This window comes from Dendrobates tinctorius, unplaced genomic scaffold, assembly GCF_039654945.1.
Source record: "Dendrobates tinctorius isolate UK_male_01 unplaced genomic scaffold, ASM3965494v1 ptg000089l, whole genome shotgun sequence".
Classification (NCBI taxonomy): Eukaryota; Metazoa; Chordata; class Amphibia; order Anura; family Dendrobatidae; genus Dendrobates; species Dendrobates tinctorius.
This window is the reverse complement of record NW_027361757.1, coordinates 25,835,214-25,862,124: the sequence shown is the minus strand read 5'-3', so window position 1 is coordinate 25,862,124 and position 26,911 is coordinate 25,835,214. Positions and strand designations below refer to the sequence as shown.

At 46.6% G+C, this 26,911-nt stretch overlaps 1 protein-coding gene across 2 annotated transcripts in view; it reads right to left on the bottom strand.

The window, feature by feature from the left end:
- LOC141098279 (TBC1 domain family member 12-like) overlaps positions 1 to 25,103 on the bottom strand; it is a 125,794-nt gene extending 100,691 nt beyond the window's left edge. Inside the window, exon 1 of one of the 2 annotated variants that reach the window (XM_073585938.1) lies at positions 24,336 to 25,103. In XM_073585938.1, coding sequence (XP_073442039.1) covers positions 24,336 to 24,823 — 488 coding nt within the window. In that variant the 5' untranslated portion in view covers positions 24,824 to 25,103. The remainder of the gene's footprint in view (positions 1 to 24,335) is intronic. The other variant, XM_073585939.1, reaches the window with a different exon arrangement.
- Between the last annotated feature and the right edge of the window lie 1,808 nt (positions 25,104 to 26,911).

Below are 26,911 nucleotides of genomic sequence, written 5' to 3'. Positions count from 1 at the left end.
CATGAATGTACTCTCCTTTAGATTAATGATATTTGTGTATCTGTAATTTATCAATTCTTTTTCTAGTAAATAATACATTTTTGATAAGAATTTAAACTTTGGGCTTTTCTGACTCTAGTTTCCTTTTTTGGGTTCTATTTAATGGAGAGTCTCCTATAATCGATTTTTATGACCATTCAGTAATCGTAATTAGGTATGATATCCCATTTTGTACCAAGGACAACATCTGCAAGTATGCTCTCCTCCGTGTTTGCGTGGGTTTCCTCCAGGTTCTCCGGTTTCCTCCCACATTCCACAGGGAATTTATGTCGTGAGCCCAAATGGAGACAGTGATTATAATGTATGTAAAACGCTGCACTATGTAAGCAAAGCATAATAAATAATAAAGAGCCATAACTTAAATAGACGTTTAAGGGCTTGTTCAGTTTTGCAAGAAAAGTTTAGATTGACACACATTAATTTTGTCATATAATGCACTGAATGTGAAAACTTCCAAATGGGATGTAATGGAGGAAAAAAAATGCAATTCGCCATTGCTTTTTGGGTTTTGTTTTAACAGCGTTGGGTGGTGAAAGGGATTGCCCAGGTCACATCCATTGGGGGGGGGGGGGCTGATCTCTTATACTATAACAATACAATATTGCAGTATAAGGCCACGTTCACACGTTCAGTATGTGGTCAGTATTTCACATCAGTATTTGCAAGCCAAAATCAAGAGTGGAACAGTCACAGGAGGGGTATAATAAAAAAACGTCACCACTTCTGCACTTTTTTTTTTTACTCACTACTAGTCATTGCTTAATGGAAAATACTGATCATGTGAACGTGGCCTATAGTCTACTATGGAGCTCTGTGGCTGAGCCTCATAGGAGTAGCAAGATGGCAGCAATGAGGGCCTTCAGCAGGTCTCGTGCTGCCATGGTAACAAGTTTTTGCTGCAGATCACACCAATACTAACAAGTGGAGAAACATCTGCCACAAAATCTCGTGTAAAAAAAAACGCATTAAAAACTGAGCAGAAGCATGTATTTTACGCTGCGTTTATCCTGCCAAGAGATGCAGAAATGGTGCAGAAATTTCTGCAAATACTAAACGTGCACATGGTAAAAATAAACTCTAGAAGAATACAATGTAAGTGTGTGAGGAAGGAGTCTGGGGCCTGGCACCCAGCATTTCTTATGAGAAGGATCTCTGAATGAGGGGAGGGACGTCATTGACTGCGACCATGTGGAGCCCTTTCCTGCTAGGAACAATAGATAGATTAAACACAGAGTGACACACCCGACAATATCTCATTCCAAGACACAAGCGAAGATACAGATGAAAAGTAATTATATTATACCAGAAACGTTCCAATCATTGCCCTTCTATAACCATGATAACAAAATAGCCCCAACCTCTCATTATCCCCCTTAAAGGGAATCTGTCACCCATTTTTAGTGATATCATGTAAAGATATCACCCAATTGTGCGTCCCATAAGGATTCTATTAGGGCTTTTGATTCCCCCTGGACCCTGCACCGTTGATGCATTAATACCTTTTTTATCTTGGTGGAGATGTATGGAAATCGCCATGGTCCGGTCCAATGGGAGGGGCTTAGTCGCCTTCTCCCCCCCCTCCTCGGCTTGCTGAACGAAATCTTCATCTGTGAATATCACAGATAACGTTGGTTTCCGCGATTGCGCATTGAAAAGGCCTCCAGTGCTTGCACAGTATGCTTTGCCTAACTGTGGGCAAAGCATATAATCGGTACTGAGCATGCGCCAGTATTTTTCAGCGTGGTCTATGCCCCGGAAGTCTTCACATGCAGGACACACTTCTGGGGCATAGATCGCGCTGAAAAATATACCGGCACATGCGCATTACTGATTATATGCTTCGCCCACAGTTAGGCAAGGCATACTGTGCAAGCACCAGAGGCCTTTTCAATGCGCAAGTGCGGAAAACTACGGCATCTGTGATATTCACAGATGAAGATTATGTTCAGCAAGCCGAGGAGGGAGGGGGGGTGAAGGCGACTAAGCCCCGCCCATAGGACCGGACCGCGGCGATTTCCATACATCTCCGACAACATAAAAAAGGTATTTATGCATCAAAGGTGCGGGGTCAGGGGGAATCAAAAGTCTTAATAGAATCGTTATGGGACGCACAATTGGGTGATATCTTTACATGATATCACTAAAAATGGGTGACAGATTCCCTTTAAGCAAAAAAGGTATTTGCAAAAGCTTGGATTTACTGATACATAGTAATATGCGGGAGGCTAACGCTGATGGGGAAGATACAGACCAGGTAGTGTAAATTTAGATTGCTTGTGATCTGGTTCTCCCGCTGTCTGATAGCTTACTCTGCACACCCCAGAGAGAAAAGCCCTGAGCCTTCATGTCTGTGGGAAACCAAGTATGCAATGTGTCTACAAGCCTTTGGGCTCTGTTCACATTTGCATTATCAATTCCGTTTTTCTGTTCTGACAAAGGAGCAATAAAAATTCACAGCTGTAAGGACACAAACGGCACTCACCCACTGATCACACTATAGTGGGGTCCGCTGGGGCATCATTTTGGTGAAGAAAAAAAACAAAATGTAGCATGCTGTACCTTCTCCAGCTTTATTTACACAGGTTCCAACTTTTTTTTTTTTTTTTTTATAATGTTGTAAAAACTTGTCCTGAAACACTGAAAGAATATGACAAATGGTATTTCGTGTAATTGAGATGATGAGCGCTCATTAGGAAAACTCACAGTAAACACATTCCACATAAAGGGATTGCTCATCTTTTAAGAGGAACACTAGCACAACTTGTCTGAAGGAGCAGCTTCCTCCCCACTTCTTTCCCCTTTGTCACGCAGCCTGATAGCTGCACATACATGGGGCCGGTCTTGTGACTATTCCTATATACTATGCTGTGACTCCATGAAAAATTGCACAACCCCACCCAGAGTAACCAAACGTTACCAGCAGTCATCCATACACAGGGATTACCCCAAACAACCGGAACACGGGGAAATCGGCAAAGTCTCTGCTCCAAACTACTACTGCAAAAATGAAAGCACAGCTCATCCTAAAATCTGGCACCGATCCTCACCACATGTGAATAAGGCTGCAAAAAATGTGTTCAATTAAAAAAAACTGCATATGAATTATGTGGCGAGGGACACAAACTAGAAAACAGTCCTACTGTGTAACATGTAAACAGAGCACTAACTACGTCCCACTATGAGCTTTTGATGCTGCACATTTTCTATACCATTTCTGCACCTATTAAAAGGGGTTGTCTGGTATAAAATGAGAAGTCTGCACTCACTCTGTGACTTCAAATTTCTGAATCCCCCCAGCGTTACTTGCATTGAGAGAGGTCATGCTCATTAAACAGGCTCTGGCCGGGAGTATGCACATCACTACCATTTCCAGGCCAGAAACCAGAGAATCGTGGCAGAGCACGGTGCATGCACTGGGGGGATTCATACGGGTGTGGCACACGCTGCGGATATGCAGCGGATTTGGTCCTGCGGATCCGCAGCAGTTTCTGCTGCGTTGTACAGTACCTTTATTTTCTATGCAAAATGAACCCAGCAGTGCGGATGCTGCGGAATTTTCCGCGCGGATTTGCTGCGGTTTTAAATCCATAGAAAGAATTGACATGTCAATTCTTTCTGTGGATTCCGCTGCGGTTTGCCATCTGCTCCATTGTAGAGATGATAAACCACAGGGCAAATCCGCAGGCTAATCCGCAGATAAACCGCAGGTCTTCTGACCTGCGGATTTTACTAAATCCGCACGGAAAAATCCGCAGTGTGCACACACACCCTTAGTCTGCAGTCACGCAGAGAGACTGCAGACTCTTCATTTTAGACTGGACAACGCCTTTAAGTAGGGCTATGTTCACATGTTGCTTTTTGCTGTGTTTTTTCTGCAGTCAAAACCTGATCTATGAGCAGTAAAAAAAAAAAAAAAAAGCTGCAGTCAAGATGCAGGTTTTCCTGCCTTTTTTTGTTACTTTTCTTGCTGAATTTTTCAAGTTCCCAAAGTTCAGCTTTGCTTCCACACTGAGGTTACACGAGTTCATGAAAAAATACACAATTGCAAATGTAAAACAGAGAGGAAAGTTGAGTTGGGCAGGATTCAGGATCTGTTTACTTTCACACATTATCACTAATTTAATTCAACTGTATTAATACTAACATCCATGATTATGTGAGGAGACCAAGACATTTTAAACTCTATGGCTCCTAATCTAGTTCGAACTAACATTGCCCTACGCAGCCGTCCAGATCTGTCTCCTCTGAACTAATTTCCTCTAGAGACCTCCTCTTCTCACTTACATGCACCTCACCCAATTGCCTCCAAGACTTCCCCGCTCCCGACATTCTGTGCCCCAACCTATCTGATTATCCACCACATTAGGAAATTTCAGACAACTTGAGAACGGTCACAGCCTGCAATCACCCCGCTGTCACTCACCATCACTGGAACGCGTACAGATCCAGAGTCAAACATATCTAGTTGACATAATAGTCAGAGCCTCATACAAGCTGTCCTTAGATTGGAGCAGCATGTATCAAAAGTAAAATGCACTCTAATTGGTTGCTATGGGCAACAGTTTTTTTTTCTTTTTTATAGCTTTGCTAAATTAATCCCATTCTCTCACTTTCATCTATAACAGCTCAGGACATCATTCTAAAGACCCCGTCTCACATAGTGAGATCACTAAAGCGTCACCGATTGTGACGCAACAGCGATCTCGCTACATGTGACACATAGCGGTGACCGGGCCCCCCTGCTGGATATCGCTGATCGTGCTGGAATGTCCAGGGCCATTTTTTCGTCGGCGTCCCGCTGGCCAGTGCACATCGCTGTGTTTGACCCGACGAGCGACCTCGTTGGCGACGCAGAACTCAGGGACACAGGCTGGAATCGTTCAGAAAAGCTGCTGTGCGACAAGGTACCAATGACCACTGAGGATCGCTGCTGCATCGCTAGTGAGATCTGCCTGTTTGGCAGCTCACTAGCGACCATTTAGCGACACACCAGCAATCCCTACCAGGTCGTATCGTTGTCGGGATCGCTTGTGCGTCGCTAAGCGAAACAGGACCCTAACAGGATTTCCCATTTAGAAACGGAAGATGCAAGAAGCTTTAAACAGGCCCCCTGAAAAAGCAAAAATGAATGGACGTTTCTCCTGCCACCTCCGATGCAGGGAACTTTAGGCTATGTGCACACGTAGTTTGAGGTCCTGTGGATTTTTCCACACGATTTGGAAAAATCTGCAGGTAAATTCTCAGGTCAAAAGACCTGCGGCTTACCTGCGTATTAGCCTGCGGTTTCCGCACAAAGAATTGACATGCTGCGAATTTGAACCCGCAGCAAACCCCACGCGGAAAAATCCTCAGCGTTTTTCAGTTTACCATCGAAAACAATGGTACTGTACAACACACCTAAATCTGCTGCGGACCCGCAGAGCCTGAAATGCTGCGGATCCGCAGCAGAATTTGCACCGTGTGCACATGGCTTTTGTGGGTGACAAGAAGTGCAGGAAAATACAGAAAAAGAACAGCTGCGCATAAGCAATTCTGCAGCCCCTTTCTCTGACTTGCTGCAGCCAGGACCCCACTGTTGTGGTGATGGTAAAGGACATGCTGCACTGAGAAAACCACTTGAGTAAGACCAAATGCACACATAGTGAAAAATCTGCTGTGGATTTCAGCTGATAGCGATGTGGACTCAGGAGGTTTTGCCCTACAGTTGCAAACAGCGGATTCACACATCTGACTTGACCCAAACTCATCAGTCTCATATACACTTATGCGGATGTCAAGTTTGGGTGACGAAACCCAAAGCTGGACCAGACATTGCAGTCCCTACCAGGACTGTGAAAGTCTGATATGTAAAACTGGCCCGAAGAGGGACCCCACTGTGCCACAAAAGGGATCCACAGCACCAAAATATTGGAAAATAAGTGTTGTAAAAGACTCATTACCAGTTATCGTAAACGCATGATTGCGGCTGTTGCTACTAAACGTGGCCCAACCAAGTACTAGTTTTAGGTGGAAATAACTTTCACACAGGACCCTGTAGGTTTGTATTTCTTTTTCCCTTCATAATAAAGACCTTCATTTATAAACTGCATTTTGTGATTACTTGTGTTATCTTTGTTATCTTATTTACATTTGTTTGGTGATCTGAGACCATTTAAATGTGACAAACCTGCAAAAGAATAGAATCAGGAAGGGGCAAACACTTTCACACAACTGTATGTAATAACGTTTCACAAACTGTCTGAGAAGTCAGAACTGGAAATTTCCATCTGCACAGACAAATTATGGAAACAGGACACACAGCCTTCTCTGGTCTGGTGAGCCTCAGTGTTATTTTCCAGCAGACGGGCTGTTTTCCAATGTCTGACAATTACAAAGCAAAGTAACAGTCTGTGACGTTATACATAAACACTCAAAGCTAATGCAACATTGTAACAAATCAGAATGTACATAACAGATTGTAAAGCATCTCATACTACTACGCAGGGCTGTGGAGTCGGTAAGCCAAACCTGCGACTCCGACTCCTCAATTTCCCTTACACCGACTCCGACTCCCACACATATTGCTTATATTTAAGTGAAAAATTTATTGTAGTACAATGTGAACCTCAGACATTTAATCATTTTTATGATCCAATAATCAAGATATTTATATAGAACAGAATATATATTGGTGTACTACCCAGTTTTCATTCTTTTTGGTACAGATACGATATGGATAGACAGATATGGATAAATGGATAGATAGAGCAGATTTCTAATCTGCTTTTGCTATTGAAAACATTATCTATGAGCTCAAAAACCTTTCAGGTGATGCAGTTTTTTAAAAAGATGATCTGCTTTTGCAGCTGAAAAACGTATCCTCAAAAAACACAGGAAAAACGCTGTGTGTGAATGTAGCCTTAGATCAGGAATATAACAGCCATTTATAGGACATTTCATAACTTTCCCAAACTCCTATGAAAAAATATTCAGCACATCCTGCATTGAATTACTGTACCCAATTTATTATATATTTCAGGAGTCGGAGTCGGTCCATTTTATACCGACTCCAACTCCGACTCCACCAAAATGAGCACCGACTCCGACTCCGACTCCACGACTCCGACTCCACAGCCCTGCTACTACGGCCTTAAAAACATTAAAGCAGATGCTTATTTTTCACCTGCAAAATAGACACCATCCGTTGATTTTTACTTAAACAGGTATTCTCATCTCAAAGATACTATTTCAATATCTACTAGGTGTAATAGTATTAGTAATTACCTCCAATTACTTCATCAACTACTGAGGACTCTCAATCCTGAATATTTTTCTTACCTCCAATTAGACATTCTGTATACATTTTTTTTTTTATTTTTTTTAGTTGTACTGCTCGCCCCATGTGAAGGTATTACAGTCACTCGGGTGTCCATAGTTACGGCCACTATGGTGTTCCCGGCCGCTCTTGCGCAGTTAGCAAGGACTTTAGCATTATTTGCCAGGTTCTTAGGAGGGCGCATAGTTAGAGCTTGTGGAGTAGCTCCGTGTCCGGCCATCTCACTCCTGCACTATAGAACTGCTGTAGCGCATGTGTAAGGAGTTTATCATTATCAATGGCCGGGTTCTATGCGCACTGACTAAATAGCTGTCTTGTCTAGAAGCTCTCCTCATATAGTGTCTCCTCCCGGAGTGTCTATCAGCCATATCCTCCTCTCACTTCCTCAAACTCAATGCGGACAAATCTGAACTCATCATCTTTCCTCCATTTCATAGATCTTCCTTACCTATCACAATTAACGACATCACGCTTTCCCCCGCACTGGAAGTCCGCTGCCTCGGAGTAACCCTTGACTCTGGCCCTTTCCTTCAAACTGCACATCCAAGCTCTTTCCACCTCCTGTTGCCTCCAGCTCAAAAATATTTCCAGAATCCGACCTTTACTCAACCTTCAATCTACTAAAATGCTTGTGCATGCCCCCTTCATCACCCGACTTGACTACTGCAACATCCTTTTCTGTGGCCTCCCTGCTAACACCCTCGCACCTCTCCAGTCCATCCTTAACTCTGCCGCCCGACTAATTCATCTCTCTCCTCGCTACTCCTCCGCTTCTCCCCTCTGCAAATCTATTCACTGGCTCCCATTCCCTCAGCGTATCCAGTTCAAATAACTAATACTGACCTACATGGCCATCTATAACTTGTCTCCTCCATATATCTCTGAACTAAGCTCCCGATATTTTCCCTCACAATCTACAGTCATCCCAAGACCGCCTTCTCTCCTCCACACTTATTCGCTCCTCACCCAACGGCCTCCAAGACTCCTCCCGAATAGCCCCCATCCTCTGGAATTCTTTGCCCCAACATGATCGACTATCAGCCACATTCGGATCTTTCAGATGGAACTTGAAAACCCACCTCTTCAAGAAAGCCTACAGCCTGCAATGACCCTGCTACCTCCTCACCACTACCGGAGATATCACCTCAACCAACATCAGGACTGCCACAACCCACCAACCTACTGTTTCCCTCCCCACCATCCTGTAGCATGTAAGCCCAAAAGGGCAGGATCCTCTCCGCTCTGTATCAGTCTGTCATTGTTAGTTTGTTTACTGTAAGTGATATTGTAATTTGTGTGTAACCCCTTCTCATGTACAGCACCATGGAATCAAAGGTGTGATATAAATAATAATAATAATAATAATAATAATAATAATAATAATAATAATAATAATAATATAGTGCTTTCACACAAGACGGCTATAAAGTCAGTGCACATAGATCACAGCCATTGATAAAGTACAGTGCAGGAGTGAGTTAGCCGGGCACAAAGCCACTGCGCAGACTAACTATACGCGCTACAGAGAACCCGGCCATTGATAATGTGCAGTGCCGGAGTAAAGTGGCGGGGCACTGAGCTAATGTACCATCTATGAAACTGTAAAAGCCATCTACCAGCAAAACTTCACCGAATGCGACTACACTTTCCAAACTACAGAGGTATGGGAGGGACATTTATTGCTTGAACAATGAAAGATGGCCACGGGTCTGCTACAGTGATCAGCCTGACTCTTGTATTTCAGAGGCTTATTCGAAAAGAAAGCTCGCACTCCAAACAAAGCAGATCAAAGTGTTTAGAAAATGCTGTTTCCAATTTTTTTTTATAATTCCAGAGCATTATATCCATTTTTGAGTTATAATTTCAAGGTTCAAGAGGGTAGATTTTTTTTTTTGTCATTTGGAGCAAGGTGGTCATCAGAGAAGCTAACACCTCTAACCAAGAGAAGAGCTGATTAGCACCACTGGCATCAGGACTTTTGGCACACACTGACTTGGTTGGCAGGAGAAAAGGAAAGAAACAAAGGGCAATGAATATCCTTTCCTGGCACAACATGAAAAACACGAGGCCTGAATGTAACACACTGATATAGAGTGCTCAGCAAACACAGCACAAAGACATCTGGAAACCTAGGGGATTTATACAATTACTTTTTCTATCTGACAGAACAAAAGAACAACCAGAACCGTGGGCAATGCCTTCATGGTGGATTATACTGGATGCCAGAGAAATAGATAACAGAGGGGCGTCACTTTGATAGACCAGCAGGTAGTACATATTACTAGTCTATCATTTCTTCAAGTTCATCTTTCATTAACATCATTAGTATGTAGGTAGCAGGCAGGGATGGATAAGGTTAAATCAGGGAAGTATTATTGAATGGCATAAACAATATTACACCTAATGCTGACATGGTCCTAGATCAGGGATTTGTAGCAGAGGTCCTGTGATGTTCTAGACTAGAAGATTCTGTGTCAATCCTTGTCCCCACTTCTTGAATTCCAGTGTTTCCACAAAGGACACAACTGTATATAGTGGTGGGCTACAGGGTGAAGACCACCAGTCCCGCTTCCTGCACAGCCGCTCGGTATGTGTTCTAAGTGGTACAGGCACCACAATCACGTCATGGTGCCCCCTGGGTGAAAGCATGAGAACGTCGAGAGGTTATTCTTCTTTATGGGGGCAAGATGTGCTACTCTTCTCATCAGGAAATAGCATTATTATTATTATTTATTATTAAGAAGGCACAGTGTCATCATGTCAGTATTTTTCAAATTCATTGCAAAATATGCGGTATAAATGGTAGTAGTGTTCAGTGTTTTTGGCATACTTAAGTTCAAGGGAGCACAGTTTGGGCACCAGAGGACTCAGTTTTGGGAAATATCTATTCAGGAGGCAAAGTTTAAACATTTTTTTTAAATTGGGGCCCAGTATTGTATTTAGGGGTGCAGTGTGGGGCATATCTTCAGTCAAGGAGTCACAGTGGGGGCTTCTTTAAATCAAGGGGCACAACAAGTGCATAATAATATAAATTACATTATACAGTTAGGTCCATATATATTTGGACAGACAACATTTTTCTAATTTTGGTTCCAGACATTACCACAATGAATTTTAAACAAAACAAATCAGATCCAGTTGAAGTTCAGACTTTCAGCTTTCATTTGAGGGTATCCACATTAAAATTGGATGAAGGGTTTAGGAGTTTCAGCTCCTTAACATGTGCCACCCTGTTTTTACAGGGACCAAAAGTAATTGGTCAATTGGCTCCAAGGCTATTTCATGGACAGGTGTGGGCAATCCCTTCATTATGTCATTCTCAATTAAGCAGATAAAAGGCCTGGAGTTGATTTGAGGTGTGGTGCTTGCATTTGGAAGGTTTTGCTGTGAAGGAAACATGCGATCAAAGGAGCTCTCCATGCAGGTGAAACAAGCCATTCTTAAGCTGAAAAAACTCATGCAAGAAATTGCTACAACATTAGGAGGGGAAAAATCTACAGTTTGGTACATCCTGAGAAAGAAAGCACTAGTGAACTCATCAATGCAAAAAGACCTGGGCGCCCATGGAAGACAGTGGTGGATGATCGCAGAATAATCTCCATGGTGAAGAGAAACCCCTTCACAACAGCCAACCAAGTGAACAACACTCTCCAGGAGGTAGGCGTATAAATATCCAAATCTACCATAAAGAGAAGACTGCATGAAAGTAAATACAGAGGGTTCACTGCACGGTGCAAGCCACTCATTAGCATCAAGAATAAAAAGACTAGACTGGACTTTGCTAAAAAAACATCTAAAAAAGCCAGCACAGTTCTGGGAGAACATTCTTTGGACAGATGAAACCAAGATCAACCTCTACCAGAATGATGGAAAGAGAAAAGTATGGCGAAGGCGTGGTACAGCTCATGATCCAAAGCATACCACATCATCTGTAAAACATGGCAGAGGCAGTGTGATGGCTTGGGCATGCATGGCTGCCAGTGGCACTGGATCACTAGTGTTTATTGATGATGTGACACAGGACAGAAGCAGCCGAATGAATTCTGAGGTATTCAGAGCCATACTGTGTGCTCAGATCAAGCCAAACTGATTGGTCGTCGTTTCATACTACAGATGGACAATGACCCAAAACAAAGCCAAAGCAACCCAGGAGTTTATTAAAGCAAAGAAGTGGAATATTCTACAATGGCCAAGTCAGTCACCTGATCTCAACCCAATTGAGCAAGCAATTCACTTGTTTAAGACTAAACTTCAGACAGAAAGGCCCACAAACAAACAGCAACTGAAAACCACCGCAGTGAAGGCCTGGCAGAGCATCAAAAAGGAGGAAACACAGCGCCTGGTGATGTCCAGGAGTTCAAGACTTCAGGCAGTCATTGCCAACAAAGGGTTTTCAACCAAGTACTAGAAATGAACATTTTATTTAAAATTATGTAATATGTCCAATTACTTAAGGTCCCTTTAAAAACAGGGTGGCACATGTTAAGGAGCTGAAACTCCTAAACCATTCATACAATTTTAATGTGGATACCCTCAAATGAAAGCTGAAAGTTTGAACTTCAACTGCATCTGAATTGTTTTATTTAAAATTCATTGTGGTAATGTCTAGAACCAAAATTAGAAAAATGTTGTCTGTCCAAATATATATGGACCCAACTGTATTTTTATTCAGGGTGCATTTTATGAGCATGAAGGGAGTCTGTCGAACCAGAGTAAACTAAGAGTAACTAAGCACAGAACCTTGTAGGGAATTTAACACTATACAAATTACACCTTTGGTGTCCTAATCACTGCCTCCATTCTGCAGGAAGTGAAGTTTCATCAAATATGCCAAATAGGGGGCTGGCGTCACTCAGTGTGGCCAAAAGACTTAGTGTATCGCTCCGCCCACTGGATAGGCACTTCCCGACCTCCCTCACTGGTGACTGACAGCGCTGGCTTGAGCTCTGTGCAGGCAGTAATCACACTTCCCTGCCTCCCTCACTGGTGACTGACATCGCTGGCTTGAGATCTGTGCAAGCAGTGATCACACTACACAAGCCAATGCTGTCAATCACTAGTTAGGGAGGAGAGAAATGTAAATCCAGAGTACAGGACAATGAATTGAACCTAAAGTTCAAAATATGGGCGAACTGAGAATCCTAATTCGCATCTATAATAATAAATGCCCTAAGCAACTTCCGGTTGTAACAACTTCCGTCCAGTTGTAACCGGTGACGTCACCGCACACCTCTTTCCATGTTAACCCTCAACACACACACTCCTCTCACCTTTCACGCCACATACGACCCTTTCTCTCATTCCGTCTCTCATACTCACGCTGTCATCGCCGCTGATCCCCGACATCTTCTTCCGCCGGCGCCATCCTGGATTCAGATGTCCTCCACGCCGGCGACATGTTCTTGCGGCGACGCCATTTTGGATCGGCGAAATCCCGCGATAGTCAAGATGGCGTCGCCGCAAGAACATGTCGCCGGCGTTGAGGACGTCGGGATCCAAAATGGCGTCGGCGAAAACTTGCGAGATTTCGCCGACGCCATTTTGGATCCCGACGTCGTCCGCGCCGGCGACATGTTTTTCCGGCGACGCCATCTTGACTATCGCGGGATTTCACGATACTCAAGATGGCGTCGCCGCAAGAACATGTTGCCGGCGTGGACAAAGTCTGGATCCAGGATGGCGCCGGCGGAAGATGATGTCGGGGATCGTGGAGCAGAGGCGATGACGGCGTGAGTATGAGAGACGGAGTAAGAGAAGGGGTCGTATGTGGAGTGAAAGAGTGAGTGGAGATGGTGAAAGGTGAGAGGAGTGTGTGTTTTGAGGGTTAACATGGCACGAGGTGTGATGCTATCGCATCCTCCCGATGCGATAGCATCGGGCCATAATCTAGTATCTGAATAAACTCCCATTTCCGCAGATCGGAGGCAGCCATTGGAAAACTAAGGCCATGTTCACACAGTGTAAACTGCTGCATTTTTTCTGTAGGCGTCTGCGCTATAATATTATTTACTAGATTATGGCCCGATGCTATCGCATGAGTTTTCAAAACTGCTGTGCTCACGCTGCGTTTTTTTCCGCGCGGTTTTGTGAAAACTCATACTGTACCATGTCTGCAGAACTGCTGCGGATCCGCAGGGCCGGAACCGCAGCAGAATCCGCAGCGTGTGCACATACCCTTAGACAGGTTCCCTTTAAAAGCAGTCTGCAGCCCGAACTGACAGTGTAGACTAAGCACATGTGAAATAGGCCTAACGGTGCAATAAAAAAAGGGAAGCCTTTTATTGTTAATTACCAACCACATGGCATTGAAAGGTAAAAGCTCATTGATGAACTTCTTTACTTTTTGCCCAAAAGTTAAATCATTCGGTATATTTACAGGAGTTACTAAAAAGGTCATCTTCTTTCCATTTTAAAGTTAAATTTAGGTTCAAATAGTTTTCCGTGATTTAAAGATATTATGTATTATTACTTGTTTTTGTCTTTTGCAAACAAATATTCAGCAGAGAATCCCAAAAGGTGGCAGGTTTTTCTCCAGGAGAACCTCAATCATGATAAACTTGGGAAATACTGTCCTAAATACTGAATTGCACTAGTATCAGACTATTACACAGGGGTGGACAAATTGCTTAGCGCTCTAGTATTTTTTTTTTTATTTTGTTTAAATGTAAAACCAAAAAGTTCTACAGCTGCAAAGTCCCAGAAAACAAAGGGAAACAATAGCAGATGGATTAACAGGGATCGGAAAGGCTGGATTTCAAATGGTCTGATCCTATTATTTCTCCCATTATACGGGTCGCCAAAGGTGTCTAGAAGCAGCTGGTATCAGACTCCACAGAAATACGGAATAGCCAGTGAAAGTAAGACCGTGCGGCTGTCACCTTTCCGATGTCTGTCGTCAGCATCTGTTCTGAAGATTAACCTCGCTCAATGATTGATATTTGAAAAATGACAATACTAACTTAGTTAAGAAGTGATAGGAGGTGTTCTGCACTACCAATCCCAGCTGGTGCCGTTTTCACTGCCGCTTTCCCGCCAGGGTTTTTCCAGGCTGTGATCAGAACCAGGCGTACACAGCACATTACACCGCACGTTTCTGGTGGCAGAAAAACTCTGAGTCTGCAACAAAAAGGTTTGAGCTGCCAGGCTTTATCAGTCATTATCAATGTGCCAGAGTCCTCATGGAGTCCCCTGCATTGTTGGGAACCATACTGTACAGTCAGTGTACACTGCTATCATCATGCTAATATTTTATTCTGGGCATCCTGTGCAGCTAATAATCAATTCTACTCTACAACCAAGATCCCTACTCTTTGTGCCACAGTAGAACGCAGGCAGCAATCACAGGGCACGCAGTGTGCCACCAGACCGCTAGCAATCACAGGGCACGCAGTGTGCCACCAGACCGCTAGCAATCACAGGGCACGCAGTGTGCCACCAGACCGCTAGCAATCACAGGGCACGCAGTGTGCCACCAGACCGCTAGCAATCACAGGGCACGCAGTGTGCCACCAGACCGCTAGCAATCACAGGGCACCCAGTGTGCCACCAGACCGCTAGCAATCACAGGGCACCCAGTGTGCCACCAGACCGCTAGCAATCACAGGGCACACAGTGTGCCACCAGACCTCTAGCAATCACAGGGCACACAGTGTGCCACCAGACCTCTAGCAATCACAGGGCACACAGTGTGCCACCAGACCGCTAGCAATCACAGGGCACACAGTGTGCCACCAGACCTCTAGCAATCACAGGGCACACAGTGTGCCACCAGACCTCTTTCTGGCCGTTTAGCTTTTTCGCCTTCATACCTCATTCACACCTGGACACCAGGAGGGGGTCCTGCCTATACAGCAACCATCATGCACATCTTAGTACGTCTCAAACTGCGACCCCTCGACCACCAGGCGATGGAGCAAACGAGGACTTGAATTTAGGGGAATGCGAAGGTGTTACTAGCAAACTCTTTAGCTCACACACCCCACCTCTTAGATATGGTCTATGGCAGCATAGAGCAGTCACAAAGTAGGACACTACCCAAAAAAGTACCACAATGTAAGCATAAAAAAAAAAAAGGTCATGGGGATACAACAGGCACTGTAATAGTCAAGACAATATTTCACCATGGCACCATCATGTCTTGGATCTCAACACCCCTTTATTAAAACATAAAAGAAATCAAAACAGTGTCAGCCTAACTCTCGGAAAGTGCATATTATCACATGGATCTAAATTGTTACGGACAATAATCAGCTGCAGATCACATCACATGTCCGGATTTTGGTCAATATTATTTCTATAAAAAAAAAAAAAAAAAAAGGATTGCCGGGTAAATTGATAAAAAAAAAGCCCACCAAATCAAACTGTGGTATAGCATGCAATGAAGCGAGTAAAACGTAACCTTTACTTTATCTACCTAGCATTGATATCCTCATCACATCTGGACAATAAGCACATACAGCACAGATGGACCTCCAGCAATTCACGGTGCCCCATGCACAGGTCTTCATTTATTGCAGATTTTATGAAAAAAGGCTATGCGTGGCTTGCTGCAATGGGTCCGTACACACTGCACAGTGGCTGACCCCAAAACACATGTGAGATTCATCAGTGACCAGCATGCGATCCTCATTGACAAGGACAATCTGAGTGATGACTGAAGATTTCCCACAGTGTTAATTAAATACAAGAGTCATAACTATATAGGACCAGATCAGCCAAAATCTGTGCCTCCAGCACATCACAGAGAATAGAGCAACCATTACTTCGAGACATCTGTCCCTGGGTGACACAGGGGAGCAGAACAGTGCTTTTGGGGTTCACAGCTTGGAACCAAGCTACAGAAGTACCTGCATGGAAAATATACACTGGATATAAAAAATAAAATCTTAACATCCCGGTTAAAATGCCGGATTTTTTTCATGTTAAAAAAAAATTCATATAAAGAAGAAACATCTAAGGACTTTCTCCACTATTAATGTCACTCATGATATTTCCAAATATAGTGAAAAATAAACAAATCTTGTCAGGTGGAAAAAGAAACAAAGAACTAAAATAATGTGGCTGCATAAAAATGCACACCCTTAATCCCTTGGTGACAGAGCCAATTTGGTACTTAATGACCAGGCCATTTTTTAACAATTCTAACCACTGTCCCTTTATGAAGTAACAGCTCTGGAACGCTTCAACGGATCCCACTGATTCTGAGATTGTTTTTCCGTGACATATTGTACTTCATGTCAGTGGTAAAATTTCTTCGATATAACTAGAGTTTATTTTTGAAAAAAATATGAAGTTTGGCAAAAATTTTGAAAATTTTGCAATTTTCACACTTAATTTTTGTACACTTAACTCAGAGAGTGGTGTCACACAAAATTAACATTTCCCACGTGTCAACTTTACATCAGCACAATTTTTGAAACATCATTTTTTTTTGTTAGGACGTTATAAGGATTAAAAGTTGACCAGCGATTTCTCATTTTTTTACAACAAAATTACAAAACTATTTTTTTAGGGGCCACCTCACATTTGAAGTTTGGGGGGTCAATATAACAGAAAATACCCAAAAGTGACACCATTCTAAAAACTGCACCCTCAAGGTGCGCAAAACCACATTCAAGAAATGGTTAAGGTTAGGATTAGGGTTAGGGGTGTGTTAGGGTCAGGGTTGGGATTAGGGTTAGGCTAAAGTGAGTTGGGCTAGTTAGGGTTACGGGTGTGTTGGGGTTAGGGTTGGAGTTAGAACTAGGGGGTTCCACTGTTTAGGTACATCAGGGGGTCTCCAAACGAAATATGGCGCCACCATTGATTCCAGCCAATTTTGTGTTCAAAAAGTCAAACAGTGCTCCCTTCCGTCTGAGCCCTGCCACCACCCAAACAGTGGCTTTCCCCCACATATGGGTTATCGGTGTACTCAGGAGAAATTGCACAAAAAATTGTGTTCCATTTTCTCATGCTACCCTTGTGAAAATTAAAAAAAAAAAAAAAAATGGTTCTGAAGTAATTTTTTTGTGAAAAAAGTAAAATATTCATTTTTTCCTTCCACATTGATTCAGTTCCTGTGAAGCACGGAAAGGGTTAATAAACTTATTGAATGTGGTTTTGAGCACCTTGAGGGGTCCAGTTTTTAGAATGGTGTCACTTTTCGACATTTTATGCCATATAGGCCCAGCAAAGTGACTTCAAATGTGAGGTGGTCCCTAAAAAAATGGTGTTGTAAAAATGAGAAATCGCTGGTAAACGTTTAACCCTTATAACTTCCTAACAAAAAAAAAAAAAAATTTTGTTTCCAAAATTGTGCTGATGTAAAGTAGACATGTGGGAAAAGTTATTAAGTATTTTGCGTGACATCTCTCTCTGATTTAAGAGCCTAAAAATGAAAAGTTTGAAAATGGCAAAATTTTAAAAATTTTCGCCATATTTCCGTTTTTGTCATAAATAAACGCAAGTCATATATCGAAGAAATTAGACCACCATCATAAAGTACAATATGTGACGAAAAAACATTCTTAGAATCAGTGGGATAAGTTGAAGTGTTTCAGAGTTATAACCTCATAAAAAGAGACAGTGGTCAGAATCGTAAAAATTTGGCCTGGTCATTAAGTAGCAAATTGCCTGTCACTAAGGGGTTAATCGGTTTAGGCTATGTGCACACGCTGCGGAATCACCTGCGGGTTTTTTCCCGCGGAACCGAAGGTAAAGTGACCTGCGGTTTTGCTGCGGTTTCACACCTCTACTATGTTAAAGGTGTGAAACCGCAGCGGAATCCGCAGAAACAATTGACATGCTGCGGAAAAAAAAAACCGCAACAAAACCGCGTGGAAAAAACCGCAGCGTGAGCACTGCGGTTTTGAAAACCCATAGGGTTACATGGTACTGTACCATGTCTGCGGAACTGCTGCAGTTCTGCAGGGCCAAAACCGCAGTGAAACCGCAGCGTGTGCACATAGCCTTACAGGTATGCTTCGGGTCCTCATTTCTCTTTGTTTTAAGCTTTTTAGCAGTGGCCTAAACATTCTAAAGCAAAATTGACTGATGTTTGAAACTGGTCATAATTTACTCCTACTTTTGACCAAGGGCCCTAGTTCCAGCTGCTGAAAAACAGCAGCCAAAAAGTTTGGCCTTGGTCTCACTGGACCACAACACGTTTTCCAACATGCTTTTGGCAGTCATGATGTAGGTTTTAGCAAAACATCCCAGGCTTGGATACTTTTATTTGTAAGTTAAGGCTTCTGTATTGCCACCCTACTCCACACATCAGACAAAGAATACAGGAGATTGTGGTCACATGCAGTACACGACCAGTATGGTGCTTGTCACAAATTCATGCAGCTCCTTTACTGTTAAGGTACTGTCACACTTAGCGATGCACCAGCGATCCCGACAACGATACGACCCGGTCAGGATCGCTGGTTGCTAGTGAGCTGCCAAACAGGCAGATCTCACCAGCGACATAGCAGCGGTCGCTACTTACCTGTCAGACGAGGCGATGAAGACGTCCTCCCGCCAGTGGCGTAGCGTGGGGGGGGCGGTCCGCCCTAGGCGGCAAGTATGTGGGGGCGGCGCCGCGTGGCAGCAGCAGTTCCTCTTCTCTCCTCTGCCGTGGAAGAAGCGCGGACTCCGCGGAGGCACAGTGCAGGCGCAGCTCAGCCTCAGGCGCTTTCTACCTTGCTCTGCTGAACTCGGACTCAGAGCCCCGGCTGCTGTCCGCTCCTGAGCCGGTGCTGGGCGCACTCAGGTGAACGCCCATCCGCTCCTGGAGCCTGGACGTCGGAGGAGGTGTTGGCCGCGGGTCGGAGCTGCCCGAAGAACACGTGGCTGCTGAGCTGAGGTGACGCAGGAGCAGATCCCGGGACACAGGAGCCGGTGAGTGAGGGGGACGGCGGGAAGCGCTGCCCAGCCTGCCCGGGATATCTGTGAGGGCCCTGAGGGGAGACACTCAGACTGTGACACCTGCTGTGAGGGCCCTGAGGGGAGACACTCAGACTGTGACACCTGCTGTGAGGGCCCTGAGGGGAGACACTCAGACTGTGACACCTGCTGTGAGGGCCCTGAGGGGAGACACTCAGACTGTGACACCTGCTGTGAGGGCCCTGAGGGGAGACACTCAGACTGTGACACCTGCTGTGAGGGCCCTGAGGGGAGACACTCAGACTGTGACACCTGCTGTGAGGGCCCTGAGGGGAGACACTCAGACTGTGACACCTGCTGTGAGGGCCCTGAGGGGAGACACTCAGACTGTGACACCTGCTGTGAGGGCCCTGAGGGGAGACACTCAGACTGTGACACCTGCTGTGAGGGCCCTGAGGGGAGACACTCAGACTGTGACACCTGCTGTGAGGGCCCTGAGGGGAGACACTCAGACTGTGACACCTGCTGTGAGGGCCCAGAGGGGAGACACTCAGACTGTGACACCTGCTGTGAGGGCCCTGAGGGGAGACACTCAGACTGTGACACCTGCTGTGGGGGCCCTGAGGGGAGACACTCAGACTGTGACACCTGCTGTGGGGGCCCTGAGGGGAGACACTCAGACTGTGACACCTGCCACACCGGCTGTATTATACACCGGGGTCCATCAACCCCAAATGTTCTGCTTTGTGTGGTCGGATCAGTTACTCATTTTCCTTTTTCTGGTTGCTCCAATGCTGACACTAAGGCCTTGAGTCCTGGAGATTGGCGTCTTCTACTCCAGCTGTAATGTAGTCAGCGCTGGATACAAACGCCTCGAGAGCAGATATCAGCGTCCAAAAAAAATGCCACAACTTTTCAACTGCTCTGGACTCCACCGGTCACGTACGCGGCACGCCTGTCATATTCGCCAGTCATGTACGCCAGTCAAGTATGCCAGTCAAGTAGGCCCATCATGAAAGACAGTCATGAATGCCAGTCATGTACACCTGTCATTTATGCCAGTCATGTGCACAATGTATGTACGCCAGTCATATACGCCAGTCATGTAAGCCAGTCAGGTAAGGTAAGCCAGTCATTTACGCAAGTCATGTATGCCAATCATTTATGTCAGTCTTGTAAGCCAGTTATGTAACCCAGTCATGTACGCGAGTCATGTATGCAAGTCATGGAGGGCAGTCATTTACGCCAGTCATGTACGGCACCAGTGAGCCTTTTATAGAAGCTATGTACACCTGTATACACCTCTGGAAGCCACCTATCGAAGCTATATACAAGTATACACCCCTGGGAACACCTATATATGCTATATACCCATATATAAGTCTAGAAATTTAGAAATAATAACAGAAGAGTTAGTAGCAGACTAAAAATTAGATCTTTGAGTGTAGTGTGGGCTCTTCGGATGCTTCCGGATTATCAACGACCAAAGGGGCGGCAAATTTTTCGACCGCCCCGGGCGCCACAAACAGTTGCTACGCCACTGCCTCCCGCCCGCGTCCACGCGTCGCTCGTCACCACAGCAGGAAGCAGCCGACGAGAAACTCCCAGGACGTTCTCGCGCGATCAGCGAAAACCAGCGGGGGAGCCGGTCGGAGACAAGTATCACACATAGCGATATAGGTAGCAATATTGCTGCTGCGTCACAAAACCAGTGACGTTATAGCGATATTGCTAGCGATATCGCTTAGTGTGACAGGCCCTTTACTGTAGGCCTCTTTTCAGCCTCATGGATCAATTTTCTTTTTGTCTTTTCATTATTGTGGGACGTCCAGTTCTTGGTAATGTACGGTAATTGTTGTGCCAAATTAAAGCCACGTCTTGATAATGTCTTAACAGTGGAAATGTTTTTGCACCTTTCTCCTAATTGATAACTTTCAACATTGAGATCCCTTTGCTGTGTTGTACACTGTTTACGGACTATGACGTTTGTTGTAAAATGCCACAAATACACTGCTAGCACAGAAACTTTATATGAAGTTAATCAAAACCACTGTACATGATGGCATTTGTGTACTGACTGTACTATTTAACATGTTTACATGTGATTGGCTGATTCTGAGCATATACACATCCCCAATTATAAGAGGATGTTCACACTTAAGCAACCACATTATCTTAGTTTTGTTATTTTTTTTCCACAATCAAACTGACCTCAATGGATTTATACAGATAGTGGGTGATATTAAAGGTGGAAAAAATCTGAAAAGATTCTTCTTGGCATGATTTTTTTTTACATGGTAAAGCCTAGTATTTCAGCAGGGGCGTGTAGACTTTTTATATCTACAGTCTTAACCATGGTGTGTGTTATACAGTGGGTACGGATAGTATTCAGACCCCTTTAAATTTTTCACTTTGTTTCATTGCAGCCATTTGGTAAATTCAAAAACGTTCATTTTTTTCTCATTAATGTACACTCTCCACCTCTGCAAAAAAAAAAAAAAAAAACACAGAAATGTAGAAATTTTTGCAAATTAAAAAAGAAAAACTGAAATATCACATGGTCATAATTATTCAGACCCTTTGCTCAGCTCTGATTACATAGTAAAACCCAGCTGACAGATTCTCTTTACAGGGGTCTGTCTATCACCAATGCAGGTAGGTGATAAATATGTGATCACTGCCGGTCACGATTCTTCTCGCTGTGGCCGGGAGGAGAGTACGGTGGTCGTCATTACCTGGATACATGCGGAAGACCCAAAGATGTTGAACAGAACAGCAGCAATCAGCTACAACCATGTCCATTCACTGCCCACCATAGAGAGTAAGGAGGAGCAGGACCCCTATCCATGCCATTGCTGGGGCTCCCACTGATCAATGTCTTCAATTAACACCGGTGTCACCCAGCTTTCCCAGACTCCTCAGATGCTGAGATAACAAGCAGTCAGAAGACACAGCAGAGGCTGTCACCCATCTATCCTACAGTCCACACACAGTGGGCTGACAACCAGTCAGGGGGCACAGCGGAGGATGTCACCCAGCTTTCTCATACACTGTGGTAACCACCAGCCGGGGGGGGGGGGGGGGGAGACCGGTGTTAGGTTGTCACCCAGCTTTCTCACATTGTGGTGACAACCAGTCAGGGGGTACAGCGGAGGTTGTCAGCCAGCTTTCTCACATACTGTGGTGAATCAGTCAGGAGGCACAGTGGAGGTTGTCACCCAGCTTTCTCACATACTTTGGAGACAACCAGTCACGGGACACAGCGGAGGTTATCACACAGCTTTTCCATATACTGTGGTAATAACCAGTGAGGGGGCACAGAGAAGGTTGTCACCCAGATTTCTCGCATACTGTGGTAACCAGTCAGGGGGCATAGCAGAGGTTGTCACCCAGCTTTCTCACATATTGTGATGACAACCAGTCAGGGGGCACAAGGGAGGTTGTCACCCAGCATTCCCACAGTCAGTCAGGGGGCACAGCGCAGGTTGTCACCCAGCTTTCCCACATAAAGTCAGTCAGGGGGCACAGTGGCGGTTGTCACCCAGCTTTCCCACAGTCAGTGAGGGGGCACAGTGGCGGTTGTCACCCAGCTTTCCCACAGTCAGTCAGGGGGCACAGCGCAGGTTGTCACCCAGCTTTACCACATACAGTCAGTCAGGGGGCACAGTGGCGGTTGTCACCCAGCTTGCCCACAGTCAGTCAGGGGGCACAGTGGCGGTTGTCACCCAGCTTGCCCACATACAGAGTCAGGGGGCACAGTGGCGGTTGTCACCCAGCTTGCCCACATACAGAGTCAGGGGGCACAGTGGCGGTTGTCACCCAGCTTGCCCACATACAGAGTCAGGGGGCACAGTGGCGGTTGTCACCCAGCTTGCCCACATACAGAGTCAGGGGGCACAGTGGCGGTTGTCACCCAGCTTGCCCACATACAGAGTCAGGGGGCACAGTGGCGGTTGTCACCCAGCTTGCCCACATACAGAGTCAGGGGGCACAGTGGCGGTTGTCACCCAGCTTGCCCACATACAGAGTCAGGGGGCACAGTGGCGGTTGTCACCCAGCTTGCCCACATACAGAGTCAGGGGGCACAGTGGCGGTTGTCACCCAGCTTGCCCACATACAGAGTCAGGGGGCACAGTGGCGGTTGTCACCCAGCTTGCCCACATACAGAGTCAGGGGGCACAGTGGCGGTTGTCACCCAGCTTGCCCACATACAGAGTCAGGGGGCACAGTGGCGGTTGTCACCCAGCTTGCCCACATACAGAGTCAGGGGGCACAGTGGCGGTTGTCACCCAGCTTGCCCACATACAGAGTCAGGGGGCACAGTGGCGGTTGTCACCCAGCTTGCCCACATACAGAGTCAGGGGGCACAGTGGCGGTTGTCACCCAGCTTGCCCACAGTCAGTCAGGGGGCAGAGTGGCGGTTGTCACCCAGCTTGCCCACAGTCAGTCAGGGGGCACAGTGGCGGTTGTCACCCAGCTTGCCCACAGTCAGTCAGGGGGCACAGTGGCGGTTGTCACCCAGCTTGCCCACAGTCAGTCAGGGGGCACAGTGGCGGTTGTCACCCAGCTTGCCCACAGTCAGTCAGGGGGCACAGTGGCGGTTGTCACCCAGCTTGCCCACAGTCAGTCAGGGGGCACAGTGGCGGTTGTCACCCAGCTTGCCCACAGTCAGTCAGGGGGCACAGTGGCGGTTGTCACCCAGCTTGCCCACAGTCAGTCAGGGGGCACAGTGGCGGTTGTCACCCAGCTTGCCCACAGTCAGTCAGGGGGCACAGTGGCGGTTGTCACCCAGCTTGCCCACATACAGAGTCAGGGGGCACAGTGGCGGTTGTCACCCAGCTTTCCCACATACAGAGTCAGGGGGCACAGTAGCGGTTGTCACCCAGCTTTCCCACATACAGAGTCAGGGGGCACAGTAGCGGTTGTCACCCAGCTTTCCCACATACAGAGTCAGGGGGCACAGTAGCGGTTGTCACCCAGCTTTCCCACATACAGAGTCAGGGGGCACAGTGGCGGTTGTCACCAAGCTTTCCCACAGCCCTAGTGTCAGGTGACAAGTCCTCCTGGTCCTCCGTGACGTCACAGCCAGCAGCCGTCCCGCTGTTACCATGGTGACAGGAGGTCGGCGCCTCACCTGGTGAAGAAGTCGGTGATGCCCATCTTCCAGGGCCGGTCTCCATCCTGGTCCTCGGGTCCCGGGCCGCCCCCCTCGGCGAGGCTCAAGCCGTCCGCTAGGTGGTCGGGGGCGCTCTGTCTCCGGCTGACTTCGTACGTATTCCGGGAGCTCAGAGTCACATCCAGAAAACGGAACCGATCAGCCTCGGCGGACACGAAGTAACCGGCCACGGTGTGAGCGCTGAGCGGGGACGAGTCGCAGCTGGAGGGGCTGAGCGGCGGGGTGCCGGGGGCCGGGGCGGAGCAGCACTGCCGGTGACAGGCGCAGCCCCCGCTCACCCCGCCGTTCGGCAGCTTGGCCTCGCCGGGCAGGTAGCCCAGGTCCCCGTTGGTCAGCCTCATGCCCGGAGCGCTGATGTACGGCCCGGTCTCCTCCTCCTCCGCTTCTTCCCCCTCCTCGGTCACGTTCTCCCCGCAGCGGCCGCCGGCATCCTCCGGCCCAACCATTTGCCGCTCCCCCCGCCACCTTCAGCCACGGCCTACAGGAGCTGCGTGTGACGGGCCGGCCCCCCGGAGCGCTGCAGGGGCCGCCGCTGCCTGGTCCCGGTGTAGTGCTCCGTGGTGGTGGGCGGCCACCGACTGCTTCACAAGTACATCCCCAGCCTGAGGTCTGAGAGGAGAACGTCCCTGCTGCGCAATGTGGTCACGTGACGCGTAAACGCGGAAGTCCTTGGATGCCCCAGTGCATTGTGGGAGTTGTAGTTTGAGCCATGTGGTGGGGACTGACAGGCAGCTCCGCTCTGTGGTCACTTCCTCTTGTGGAATAAAAAATCTGTACAAGGAAAAGTCAACTTTCCAGAACATAAGGGCCTGATTACATTGCAGCAACCAATCACATCCCGTCTTTCATTTACAAACCTGTAGTGACAGAATGAAAGCTGAAATCCAGTTGGGTGCTATAGGCTACATATCTAACAACCTAAAATAAAACTGGGACATGTCTTCTCAAGCAGTGGCCATGAGTCACATCATTTTTCCAGTTTGACTATCTAGTGGCCAAGCGTCTTGGAAACAAGCTGTGGTCTATAGAAGATAAAAACTTCCACTGCAGAAGAATGACGGCGGATGGGAAAAGCCTTGCTTACTTCCATGTTGTCTAACAAATGAAACATAATAATGTGCGGGCTACCCCTTTAAATTTGGATCAGGAGACCCACGGATAGTCCATGTATCAGGACCATGGGAATGTGGCGTGAGTGAAAATTCTGTGAAAATCCAAGTTTCATTAAATATGCTAATTAGGGTGCTCCCTTGGTGTTAGGGTAGCATTACACTTAGCGATGCACCAGCGATCCCAACAACGTTATGGATCGCTAGTGACCTGCCACACAGGCAGATCTCACCAGCGGTCGGGGGTCACTACTTACCTGTCAGACGCAGCAATCCTGACATCCTCATGTCGCTGCCACAGGAAGCGCTCAAAGAGAAATGGTCCAGGCCATTCTTGCGCGATCAGCAGCAGGGGAGCCGGTCTGAGGTAAGTATCACATGTAGCGATATCGCTGCTACATCACAAAACCAGTGACATTGCTATGTGTAACAGGCCCGTTAAGCATCAGGTTCCTGTTGCTGCACAGCAGGAATCCCAAGCCTTGCATCCAGCAGTCTCCCATTTCTCTTTGGCCACAGAGGAAACTGCTCAGCAGACTCATCGATCCCAGTGCTCTGCTCAGACTAGCACTGTGGGTTTGGTTGCTGCTGCCACCTCTGGTCGAGCTATAGCAACGCATGATGGTCTGCAGCGAGCTACTCCAGGGACGAAGTCCTTCTTTCGGTTTACTGAGCATACCCGTGGGACGATCTCTCATTGGAGATTGGAGGTCACATGCTCAAATCCTTCTCCAGCTCGGATTGGACCATCAGGAAGGTCCAGGAAGGACACCGCTATAAAAGGTTTGCATGGCCGCTCGGCCATACGCTAGTATACACAGTATTTGGTAGAGGTGTGTGTGTTGATGGATGCTTGTGAAACGCTGACTGACTTATTATGAAACCCCTTCCCTTTGATACGCATGTTGGTAGGGTTAGCGTTTACAATCAGTGCCGAGTTGTGACACTGCCTAGCGCCGCAATGCTCCCTGCTCCTCACACATGCTAGCGACTGTGCGCCAAGCTATAAGGCACCACTGTACCGCATCTACTGCAGCGCCTGTCAGAGCAGTGCCGTGCGCACTTCTGTGCTATTAGAGTATGCTTTCCAGCCCTGAGTCGGAGCTGGTTAGTGGCGTCCGCCAGTACGGCACTGTGTGCACTTCAGTGCGGTTTCTGTTAGTTGACCTTCTACCTGGCACCGCAGTTGCGGCAACGAGTGCTAGTGGTCTAGAAGGACTCTAACCCAGCAGCATTGGGGCTGTGTCCTGAGACTGTATACTAGCGCTCACTCCGCCTGTGACGTTAACAGGCTCCTGCATTTGTTACAGCGGCTCTGTGAAGTAACAGAGTTCGCTCCCGTACACACCGGGTCAGCGGTAAACCCGCCAGTGTTTTGTTGGTACCCCGCCATTACTGAGCAGCAGTTTTCCATCTTTGCAAGGT